General features: G+C 60.7%; 1 protein-coding gene and 1 pseudogene across 1 annotated transcript in view; both read left to right on the top strand.

Moving 5' to 3' along the window:
- Window positions 1-12,147, top strand: part of MORN1 (MORN repeat containing 1) — a 45,590-nt gene that overhangs the window by 17,419 nt on the left and 16,024 nt on the right. The window contains exons 7-11 of the mRNA XM_023521637.1: window positions 894-946; window positions 1,116-1,250; window positions 2,086-2,196; window positions 6,871-6,994; window positions 7,406-7,578. Of these exons, the coding sequence (XP_023377405.1) occupies window positions 894-946; window positions 1,116-1,250; window positions 2,086-2,196; window positions 6,871-6,994; window positions 7,406-7,578 (596 nt within the window). The remainder of the gene's footprint in view (window positions 1-893; window positions 947-1,115; window positions 1,251-2,085; window positions 2,197-6,870; window positions 6,995-7,405; window positions 7,579-12,147) is intronic.
- Window positions 1,489-1,604, top strand: LOC111730365 (annotated as a pseudogene).

Raw genomic sequence — 12,147 nt, 5'->3', positions numbered from 1 at the left:
TCCCCAGATTTGGGGTCCTGTTGGAATACCTGGGTGTGAAAGACCTGGGCAAGAGGCGTGAGACCTGGCCTCACCTCCCCCCGGTGGGGGTCTCAGGCTGGTGGCAGCCCTGGGACTCCCCCCACCAGACACAGACTCCGCTGTTACCATGTGGGGTACCTGGCTTCCCCCCGAAGCAGAGCAGGGCCGCCCCACGGTCGGCGGGAAGGCCCCATACACGCTCCATGTGGCTTCCCTGGCTGGCCATTGCAGACGGACTCCGGTCAGCCTCACGGGCGCCCTTCCCAGCATGGCCTTCAGGGACTTCGCTGTGCTGTGCCAGAGCCATCGAGTGGGTTCAGGGGTTCAGGGGCCAGCAGACACTGAAAACGCCATCTGCAGAAGCCCAGGCCCCCAGGACACCCCTGCAGGCCCTAGTGGAGCCTGGCGGGAGGACTAGCCCTCGAAGGGCCAGCGGTGGGCCAGTGGCCGCAGAGCCTCGCCCAGCCCACACCGGGGAATGCAGGCCTGAGTCTGGACGGGAGAGCGGGAAGGAGGGCAGTTGGATGTCCCACCAAGTGCAAAGCTGACCATGCGGCCCCGCTCACTCCCCACGTCAACGCTTGGCTGGCCCCCGTCAGGTCAGCTCTGGAAAGGACGGCTTCGGATAACCTCAGCTGATGCGCTTAGGCGGAGAGGGACACGGCACGGGGCGTCGGGATGAGAAAGCCCACAGCACTCCTACAGGTCTGGCCGCACACCTGTGAGGGTGCCCACAGCCCCGGGAGGGGAACCCGCAAGCAGCGAGCGACCCCCGCAGAGCCGCTTCCCTTGTGCACGCGCCACCCCCAGCCCAGACGTGCCGGAGCCCGGTAACTCATCAACGGCTTTGCCGCCATCTGCTCTGCAACCAGTCACCCCATTGGCTGGCACGAGGTCCTCGTGTCTGTGAAGAATGGGGTAGCGGGTACAGCGCAATCTGGAGAAGACCCACACGTTTACCTGAAGGACCCGCCACCAGATCTGCCCCCGAAAGCTCTCGGAGTGATTACAGTTCCAGGATCAGCAGGCCCGGTTCCAGCCAGTAGCCAGCTCAGAAGCGAGGACCAAACCAGAACCCGGCTCTCATGCTCCAGTTAGTACCTGCCCCAAGCTCACGGTCACGGGCAGTCCCGTCCAGCAGGCACAGAAGGAAGAGTCCCCGTACAGAACGGCAGGACGTGAGGTGCACACGGGGGTGAAAGGTCGCGTAAGGGGCAGCTGTGCCACAGGTGCGATGTGCAGCCCGTCTTCCCTGACACCTAGTAATGCGTAGTCTGAGCAGACACATCGAAGATTAAACCGGGAACAGCGGAGCCATCCACACGACCTTTACGTGACTGGCGAAGAGGCAGAGGGAGTGGGATTAGAATACATTTGAAGGATGCGGTTCCATAGTGTAGCCGTTAGCACATCTGCGTTACACGCAGAAGGTCCCGGGTCTGCGCCCCAGTGGAGCCACGGTCCATGGTCCACGGCCACGCCACCCTGAACAAGCCCAGTGTCTGATCTCGGAAGCTAAGCAGGGTCGGGCCTGGTTAGTACTTGGATGGGAGACCACCTAGGAAGACCGGGTGCTGTAGGCATAAATAATAATAATAATGAAAAAGAATACATTTGATCATTTTTAAGGCTGTTTATAAAAAACCAGAGGATATCTGCACTTATGAGGCTAAAGTCTGAAAATGTACATATCTGTATATAAATACATACTTGTGTTTGCTTTAGCTTTTCGTAATTAATGTCAACGAAGTTAGAATGGTGTGTTCCCTACCCACCCCCCACTTTTCATTTCCCGGAGCTGGAATAAAATTCTCATGTTTTATGACAAAGAAGTTAGAGCCAACCTTGAGAACAGGATCGTCATCCCAGTCTGAGTGACCGCCTGGGTCACTTCTGGCGAGGCCACCGGTCAGATCCCCAGCCTTTCCAGTCATGCACGCTCGTGTCTGGTCACACAGAGCCCTCCAGTTGCAGGGACGCCAAAGGCTCGGTGTCCCACCCCTGTTAGGGGGCAGGGCCGGCGCCACCTGGCCACCCACTAAGCGGCCCTCTGCTCTCTCCCAGCACAAGCCACGAAGATGGTGGTTTTGGGGCCGGAGGTGATGGACGTGGCCCACGGCTCCTCCTTCACCCTGAGCATTGAGCTGCAGCAGGACGACGGGAAGGTGGCCGAGAGTGAGTGTCTCCAGGAGACGGCAGAACTTTCTAGAAAGATATTCAGGTGTCAGGTTCTCAAGCGGGCGAAGGGCACGCGTGGCCCCTGGCGGCTGAAGCTCGCACCCTATAACGTCGTTCGGGAGGCCTCGCGGCCACAGCCTTGGCAGGGGGGCGGCGGGCAGCCACGTGCGGGCACACGCGTGTGTGAGCATGTGCATGTGCGGGAACGTGCTGTGTATGCTGTGTGTGCGTGCACATGCCTGCGTGTGTCACGCACCCCACAGAGCGCAGAGGACGGTGACCGCGCCGCTGCCTGCGTCCGCGTAAGCCGCCTCAGCTGGCAGGAGGAGGTCCCTGTCTGCGGGGTGAATCCAGCAAGGACCTGCCCACCTGCCTGGGACCTCCTCAGCCCCGCGGTGACGCAGGCGGGTGGGCACGCTGGCTTCCCAAGGCCCCTCCCGCCCGGTGAGGGGGCGGAGGCCGGGCGAGCGGTGGCCCCCACGGGCACCGGGGCCCCACCGCCGGCGACAAACTCGCATTCCAAGAGTCCTGCCTCCCTCCGGTCATAGGCTTTAATCAGGAGCCACGACGTGTGGCTCACACCAAGTACATGTCCTCACGACGGATTATTTTAACACCTTTATTGCGACATCATTTACGTACCATGAAGTTCATCCGTGTCAGTGATTTGATGATTCTCAGGACATTTACAGAGTCGGGCAGCCGTCACTGCAGCAGAGGGCCGTTTGAGAACGTGTCCCTCCCCCGGAAAGGCCCCCCCGCGCACACACACACACACACACACACACACCCCGTGCCTGCTCACACCCCGTCTGCACCCTCGGCCCCAGGAGCCCGCTCCGCGGTGCCTCTGCCTTTTCTGGGCATTTCATGTGAGTGGAACTGTGCAGCGTGTGGTCTGCAGCTCGGGCATGACGTTTCCGGGGCTCGCCTGTCTTGCAACGAGTATGGGCACTTCCTCCCCTGTCCTGTCGTCTCCCACCCCGGGCTGGCCGGGCACCCTGTCCCCACCCTCCCGCCCATGGACAGCTGCCCTGTTTGCCCGCTGGCTGCTGGGAACAGCGCTGCTGTGAAGGCTTTTGTTTCATTCCTCCGGGTCAAACATCTGCACGTACTTCGTGTGTACACCGATACGCGAAAGTTCTGTAAACTTCCCAAGAAACTGCCACGCTGCTTTCCCAGGTGGCTGCACCATTTTACCGGCCACCAGTAGCGAAGAAGGGTCCTGGTCGCTCCACTTCCCGCCACACCTGGCCCTCCCGAGGACGTCGGGTGTCACCGAGACCCAGTTTTTAACAGACACGGGGCCATTCGAGTTACCTCTCGCTTCTTGAGTGAGCTCTGCCGCTTTGTCCAGGGAGTGTTTGTCCATCTCATCTGCTGCCAGAATGAGCGCACCCCCTCGTTCACGCCTCGTCCTCTCTCCAAAGCAGCGAGCTCTCCTCTCGTTCCTGAGACAGATCGTTGCTTCTTCTTTCTTTTCTTCCCGACCAGCCTGGCTAGAGGTTATCAGTTTCATTGATAAACAAGCGCCTTTTTGTTTTGTCTATTTCATCAATTCCTATTTTGATCTTACTTCCTTGCTTCTTCTTACTTTGGGTTTAATTTACTGTCTCTAGTTTTTAAGGTGGAAACTAAGGTTATGTACTTCAGACCTTTCTTTTCTAATATAAGAGTTTACTGCTATAAATTTCCCCCTGAGCACAGCTTTAGCTGCATCCTGCAAATTTTTATATATCGTGCTTTCATTTTCATTCAATTCAAAATACTTTTTGATTTGCCCCTTTGACTTCTTATTGGACCCATGAGTTAGTCAGAAATGTGTTGTTTCATTTCCAAATATTTGGACATCTTCCTGTTGTTGATGTCCAATTTCTACGTGGCAAGAGTCATACTTTGCGTATCATGAGTCCTTTTAAATAAATAGAGACTTGCTTTATGCACAGATATGGTCCATTTCGGTGTGCACATTGAGCAGAGTGTTGCCTCTGCTTATTGTTTGGAATATTCTATAAATGTCGATCGGGTGTATTTTGCTGGTGTGGTTGTCTGAGTGTACCCTCGCTGGTTTCCCGTCTCCCTGTTGTCAGTTATTGACAGTGGTGTTTTGAAATCTCTGATCATAGTTGTGGATTTGTCTATTTCTGCTTCCGTTTCTATCAATTTCTGCTTAATTATTGTGATGATCTGTTATCGGGGGCATAAGCATTTATGATTTTTATGCTATTGAATTAGTGTACTCCTTGTCATTGTAAAATTACCCTTCTCTACCTCCGGTAACAGTCTTCGCTCTGGTATCTACTTTCTACGACACTAGTTTAGTCTTTCCTGCATTTTACATTCGTGTATCTGATAAACTTCACGATACCTTGTTATTTTTGTTTAAATATCCATTTATCCTTTAAGGAGTGTTTAACACACGGAAAGGGAAAGCTCGTCCATTTAGCAACATAGTTGCCGTTTCTGGTTCGGCTCATCCCTTCCAGATCCCCACCTGGCGATTTCCCTCCTGCCCGAAGGGCTTAACCTTTAGCAGGTCCTGTCGTGCGGGTTTTGTGGCGGCGGATTCTTTCAGCTTTCGTTCACCTGGAAACATCTCGATCTGGCTTTCATTTTTTTACTCTCGTTTTTACTGTTTCCTCACCCGAGGGGGTTTTCTGGGCTCTGCTCACGTCCCCTCTCGGCACCGCAGCCCACGCGTTCTCCGCGGCAGTGACCGGGCCACCTGGGGGCCACACCGTTCGTCCCCCATGTGTCAGGGGCTGCTGTCCTTGCCCGACCCCCAGGGTCTTGAGCACCCCGTCTCACCGTATTTCATACATGTGCCCACCAGGCACGGAATCCCCGGTCGTCCTCCAGGATGCCGCCCGCCACGTCGCCCCTTGTTGCTTTGCCTGTGACGTTCCCCATACCAAATCCGCTGTCGTCCCTCCCTGTGAATCTCTGTACAAACGCGGCCCTTTCCTCTGGCTTTTAAGGTTTTCTTTATCACGGGTTTGAGCAGGTTCGTTTTAATGCGTCCCAGTGTGGTTTTCTTCACGTTTCTTGTGCTTGGGATCCACTGAGCTCCTTGGATCTGTGGGTTTATAGTTGCATCAAATTTGGGGATGTTTCAGCCATTATTTCTTCAAATAATCTTTCTGTCGCAGCCTCTCCCTCCCTCTGTTAGGGACCCGTTCCCCCTGCAGTCGCTGCTGGCAGCCACCCCACCGATTGCGAGCTCTGTCTGTCTCCCTCCTCCTTCCTTCCTTCCTGTTCATCTCAGTGCTTCACGTTGGATCATTTCTGTGTTTTCAAATCCGTGAATCTTTCTTCCTGCAACGGCTCATCTGTCTCGATCAATTCCGGTGTATGTTTCATCTTACAGTTTTTGTTTCTAGAAATTCAACTTCGTTCTTTTTTTATATACATATTCTGTCTCTACTTTGGAACGCATGGAATACAGGGATAATGACAACTTTGAAAACTGTCCTTTTCTGCTAATTCTAACGTCTGTGTCGCTTCTGCGTCGGTTTCGATCGATGGAGTGTCCCCCTCGTCATGGGGCTGTACTTTGCCGCGTTCTTCACACGCCTAGTAATCTTTGATTAGATGCCAGACGTCGCGACTTCTACCTTGTTGGGGGCAGGATATTTCTGTGCTCCTATAAATATGGTTGAGCTTTGCTCTGGGTGCGGCTAAGTTACTTGGACATAGTTTTAGGTCTTGCCGTTGTGATTTGCTAGGTCCAGCCAAGAGGTCTGTCCGAGACCAGTTCGTCCTCATTCTGAGAACACTGCCCAGGGTGCTGTGACTTCTGCGTTCCCCCAGCCTGGCTGATGGGACCTGCGCCGCGCACCATCCCACGTCAGCCCCCGGCCGGGTCCCCCCTTCTCCCTCGCCCTGAGCACTGACCTGCGCTCTGCCGTCCACCCGCGGCCCCGCAGGACTCTGACTCCCGCTGTGCGCCCGTGCTCCAGACGTCCGGCCCTGTCTCCCACCCGAGGGGCTTTTCTGGGCTCCACTCGGGTCTCCTCTCTGCACCCCACCCCACGCTTCTCTGCGGCAGCGACCGGGCCACACGAGGCCACACGTTTGTCCCCCATCTTTCAGGGACCACTGTCCTTGCCGATGCCCAGGGTCTTGAGCACCCTGTGTCACCTGCTTTTGTGGCCGCTCCGAGCAGGAGGGTAAATCGGTCCCAGCTACTCCATCTGGACCAGAAACGGAAGCTGGTCAGACCACAGCTGGAGTTTCACCATGCTTGGCTCCATTTCGTTTCCGGTCGAGCCCTTCCCGTGTCTGCCCTGCTGGGTCCCCCTTTCCGGATCTCGGCAGCATGAGCGGCTGGACGGCCGGCCTCCCTGGCTGGCCAGCGATGCCACTGACTCTGCGTCCTCACTGCGCCCTGAGTCCCAGTGTCCACGTGACTGACGCGCGCTAGGTGTCTTGGGTGTAGACAGTTGGGACAGAGCCCGTCTCTGGGTCAGGGTAGGAGATGGGCAACAAGGGGCGATGTCCCCCTGGGTGGCCAGGCCCCCGAGGTGCAGCGGGTGCCCAGGAGGGCGTGTGCGGCTTGGCCGAGGGCACCAGGAGCAGGTGGCACATGGCCGTGCCAGGGCTGTGCTATGAATGCCCCCCGCCCTGAGCCCCCGCCCCCTGTCACGGTCTGCTTCTCTCTCCCTCCCGGAGGCGAGGACGGCCGGGTGTTGACGATCTCTGCGGGCGTCCGGCACGTGCAGCTCGCGGCCCATTCAGAGGTCAGCTTCTTCACAGTGGACCAGGACAGCCAAGAAGCCCCCATCCAGACCCCATTGTGAGTAAGGGTGACTATGGGCGACACCGCCCGGGGTGGGGGGGGCAAGGGTCCTTCCTCGCTGCCCAATTGCTCTACCCAGGGCCCTCCTCACATCACCCCCACCCCGGCCCTGGGGACCCAGTGGTGACTGCCAGACAGGACATGCCCAGCCAGGTGGAGGGAACCAAAGGCATCTTCGGACAGTGTGCCAGGCGGGGCGGGGGTGGGGGGCCGGCAGGGCGACATGGGACGACAGGGGCTCTGGAAGCCTCCAGGGGTCCCTGAGCAAGGCCTCTCCCCCTCCCTCCCTCCTTCCCACCACCCTGGTCTCAGAGGGGCCGCCTCGGCCCTCTCTCCTCCCTGGAAGGGGCTGGGCCACTGTGTCCCCCAGCACGGTGTTGAGCCCAGCCCCGCATGTTCCCTTCACAGCGGGTTCGAATGCATCACCTACCCTCTGTTGGGCCCCACGTCTGGGAGCCCGGAGCCCAGAGCTGCCCCAGAGAGTGCTGACACCGACTCGCCACTCCCCAAGAGAGACCAGGAGGCGGCGCTGGCATCGGACACCTTGCGTGGCCAGGGGGATACCTCCAGTGACCTGCCCGGTGAGTGGACCTAACCAACTGATCAGTGGTGGGTGGCACAAGCTCTTGGGTATGTGTGGTGACAGCAGGCGTCTCAGACCCTGGACAGAAGGCAAACAAAGTTGGTCCCCGAGAACCCGGGCACATTGGACCTGAGAGAGACAGGACGTCCCTGGAAGATGGTGCCCAGACCCTAGCAGGCCTGGGCTGGAGAGCGGGCGGGACTGTCCTCCTCGGGGCTAGTGGCCATGGTGGAGGGTCAGAAGGCAGGCTGGCCTCTGCCCTGCCCTCGGTGTCCAGGTGGCTGGGGCGCACATCCTTCCCGTGGGAAGCCAACGCCCACAGAGATGGGGGCGGGGAGCAGCCCCACCGGCCACAGTGGCCGTCCTCCGCTTGATGTGCAGGTCCGGTCATCACTGTGAATGCGAGGCGAGGTCATTTTGTCCATCTGCGTGGCCGGCAGTGGCCGCGGCCCCCTGGGCTTATGGTTGCAGGGCTGTTTCTGGGTCCATCAGGCCGAGGGCCAGGCCGAGGCCACTGCCACCAGGAGGCGGTCCGACTGGACAGGACAGTCGGCCGGTAGGAGCCCGCCCCTCTGCGCCCAGCCATGTGGGAGTCCTGCGTGGTCACCGGGTCTTCCGGCTGATTCCGCTCCTGCCTGGCCAGCAGCTCCGTGTGGGCTCGGCTCCCAGTCGCCCATGGAGATGTGGCACGTGAGAGCCTTATCCACACAGCGCAAGGTCTGGCTTCGCCACGGATTATTCCAGAATTACTCCTGGAAGCTGGGTGCTGAACCCTCCACGGCCCCAGGCATCGTGTACATGCACACACGCACACACGGACACACACGCACGTACACGATGCACGCACATGCACTCACGTACGCAACGCACATACGCACACGTACACAATGTACATGCATGTGTGCGTGCATACACACATGCACACGTACATGCACACATGCATATGCACATGCAAGCATGCGCACACACACATGCACACGCACACACACATGCACACATGCACATGCAAGCATGCGCACGCACAACGCACACACGTACACAACGCACATGCATGCACGCACATACATGCACACGCATGCACACAGGCATGCAAACATGCACACATGCACGCGTGCACGCACACACACACACACACACACACACACGGTCCACATCTCAGTGGGGGGCATGTGAGTTGCTGGCACTCCAGCTGTGCATCACTCATGGGGGACCTGCGGTGTCCCTGTGCCCCTGCCGTACGAAACACTGCTGGGGTCCGCACTGGGCAGACTCACACTCTAGGTTCCGGGCCTTCACACTCCCCTTGGCCTCGGGCACCCGGCCCCGCCCCCTTCTTCGCTTTCACCGCAGTCTGCAGACGCGGTTTCACGCTGCCTCGCGGTAAAAGTCTCAGATTTCTGCGTAAGAACACCCGTGGGTGCCACGCCTCTCACCTGGAGGGACGTCATAGCCTATCAAGGACTCAGTGGAAACCAGGTGCCAGGAAAGCCCGTGTGGCGGCTGTGCCGGGTGTGACGGCGTGGGCCTGGCGCAGGCTCAGGGGCCACCCTTGGGTGCCAGGACGCAGGGTCAAGCGCTGGAGTTGCCTCTGGGGAGACCAAGGGGACCTGTTTCTGTGAGCCCCGCAGGCATCTCAGATGCCCGTTGAACACTCTGCAGCCACATCAGAAAGCCCCAGGTCCCTACCCCGGTGCATCCGGGGACCGCCAGGGTGACAGGCCAGGCTGCTTCACCGCCTTCCAGCTGAACCTCTCTATGCCTCAGTTTCCTCTCCTGTAAAGCGGGGACACAGTGGCGTCCGCCTCCGGGTCGGCTGACGCCCTCCCGTTCCCATCACGGAGAAGAGGAGGGGGCCCCTTTCTGCTTTTACTTCTCCTGAAACTGGTATTCCCCTCAGGGGAGCAGGGCCCCCCCCGACGCTGGACGCCATGCAGGGCCACTCTGCTAACGTGCCCCCATCACGCCGCGCGGCCCCAGAGCTCCCTCCCCTCCGACGCCCCTCGGCCCCTTCAGCCGTGTTGGGGGAGGGGCTGCAAAAAACGAAGCCATTGCAAACAGTTCTGCAGCCGCGAGGCGGGAGCCGGCCCTCGGGAGACAGATCGGGAGACGGAGCCCCGCATGCTGACGGCGCCCCACTCTCGAGGCCAACCCCCTCTCCCCGCCCCAGCAGGCGCGCCTGGCCCAGCCTTGCCCGAGCCCAGCAGCATGGGCCAGCATGGCCGCGGGGGCAGGGAGGGCGGGCGCACAGTGGCCAGGCCTCTTTAAGAAAATGGCTCGTCCTACACTTGCGTGGGGACAGGGATCTTTGACTTGGACGGTTCCTTTATCCTGAAGGAAAGCGAAAGCCGCGGCCTTCCGAAGCAGCCCCCGCCCGCCCCCGGGAGAGTGCACTTCTGCGTCCGACCAGACGCCCCGTCCTGCCCACGCGGCCCCGGCATGGCCACGGCACTTTCTCGCTGGGTTCCGGTTCCAGCGTCTTTCTTCGGCCAGACCTTCGCCAAGGACCCTCAAGCCCTTCTTCAAGGGGGTCGGGGGCCAGGTGGCCGTGCCGGTTCCAGCCGGGTCCCACTCCATGCTCACCTGGGCCAGGGCCATGGGCACAGAACGCAGGACGCCAAGGACGACACCTGCCACCACCAGTCTCACAAGTGCAGGGCGGAGGCCACTGCCCAGGGAATTTCAGGTCAAAAGATAATTCAAAACAAGTCTTGAAATAAACTGGGACGAGAAAATCCCCGGGGCGATCGTCCCTGTTGGAGGCGCTGACGACCCCCAGCAGGCAGAGCCGGTGACGTGTGCTTCCGAGGCGCAGGCGCACTGTAGGGCCCCTCGCCGAGTCCCAGGCGCTAGGGACGCCCCGCGACTGAGCACGCGCAGCCCCGCCAGACCGCGACGCCCTCGGCCAGGCCTCGTCCCACCCACGGCCTCGCGCCCACCAGAAACACCCGGGACTCGGCCCTCTCCGGCCGGCTCGGCCGACCTGCTGAGCTCACGCAGGGGCCTGTGGCTCGTGACAAGGTTCAGCTGCTACTAACAACACGGTACTGTCTTCATCTCTATTCACGTTTACTTCTCACCTTGAAGTTCAGAGGTGGGGGTGATGCTCCCCGTCACCAAGGACCCCGTGATCCCAGATGGCTGCACGTGCGCCCGCCATCACGCCTCGTCCCAGCGAGCAGGAAGCGGGGGCACAAGGCACAGGGGGCCCATGGCGCCTCAGAAGCCTGCTGGGGGCCACCCCCACTGCTGCTTACACCTCATCGGCCAGGGCTTGGTACCTGGCCTCAGGGAGGCAGGAAGCGCCATTTGCCAGCTCGGAGAAGACGGGAGCGGGGGGGTGGGGGGGAATGGACGTTTCCCGTCAGGCGGCCATCTTTGCCGAATGGTCTGGGAGCTCAGATGGGAAACCCCGGCACCGGCCAATGCTCCCGGGCCCTGCCGGGTGCCAGGCGACCGGAGACCGCATGGGCAGCGATGTGCGCCTCCCGCCACCTGCAGGGACGAACCCGGGCTGCATCGGCCAGCACCTGCCCTCGGCCTCACCCCTTACGCACACCCGTCCCACCCTGCAGCCCTCCGCAGGGCCGTCCCGCCGTGGTGCTGAAGACGCTGGCCTGTCGGACCTGCGGGAGCGCGGGAGACGCCCGATCCTGTGTAAGGGGCCACCAGCGCCGGGAGTGAGTGGGGGTCCTGGGGAGCAGGTGGCCCACCAGCTGGGCGGGCTGGCCCAGTGCCAAGTGCCGCGTGGGGAGCTGGGCCCCATGCCCTGCCCTCCTCCTGTGTCACGGCGTCACTCACAGATGAGAAGCAGTGCCCTGGGTGGCCTCCCCAGTCCTAGACGGGTGACACCTCACTCTCCGGATCCTGATGGCTGGAGGCAGAGCCAGGAGGCCTGGCCACGGGGTCCAACCCTGAGCGGCCGTCTCCCGGCGTCCCAGCTGGACTCGGCATCACAGGACACCTGGCAGGCCTCACCTGCGGCCTTTGCCCCTGGAGGCAGTGCCGGCGCCGGCTGCGCGGTTAGCACTTGAGGTGCAGGCAGGGACCACCTGACGAGTGTGGACAGGCCGCTGGCGGCCACCCCATGCGGCCCGTCTGCCGCTGCACCAACTGGAAGCAACGCCTCCCATCAATCAGCCGAGCAGTGTTCTGGCCGAGGTCCAATTCAACCCCTTGAGCGGTTAGGGGTTAGTGTGCCGGGGCGTGGCCGGGAGGGAGGCCCCTGCCGCCCTGCAGACCGGCGAGGCTGTGCGAGGGAGGCCGGCGCCCGCCTCTGCGTGTCCCTGAGCTCGTGTGCCGGCAGCGCGGGTGCATGGGGCAGCCACAGGCACCCCGTGCCCCCCCAGCACCCCCAGCTCTCTCCATGGAAGGCAGTGTGGCCCATTGAGATGTTCCACCCTCGGGGGGAAGGAGGAGAGGGGCCCCGGAGGGCACCCACTGGGTCAAGGCCCCTGGGGTCTCCGCCCTGTCCCACAGTCTCCCCAGCACACAGCGGTGGGCCCCCTGGGGCTCATCCAACACCCCGCTTCCAGCTGCCAGACGGCCTGGGCTGCTCCGGGGGCCCGCC

This window comes from Pteropus vampyrus, unplaced genomic scaffold, assembly GCF_000151845.1.
Source record: "Pteropus vampyrus isolate Shadow unplaced genomic scaffold, Pvam_2.0 Scaffold309, whole genome shotgun sequence".
Lineage (NCBI taxonomy): Eukaryota > Metazoa > Chordata > Mammalia > Chiroptera > Pteropodidae > Pteropus > Pteropus vampyrus.
Note: the sequence above shows the minus strand (reverse complement) of the source record. Positions and strands in the feature narration are given on the sequence as shown.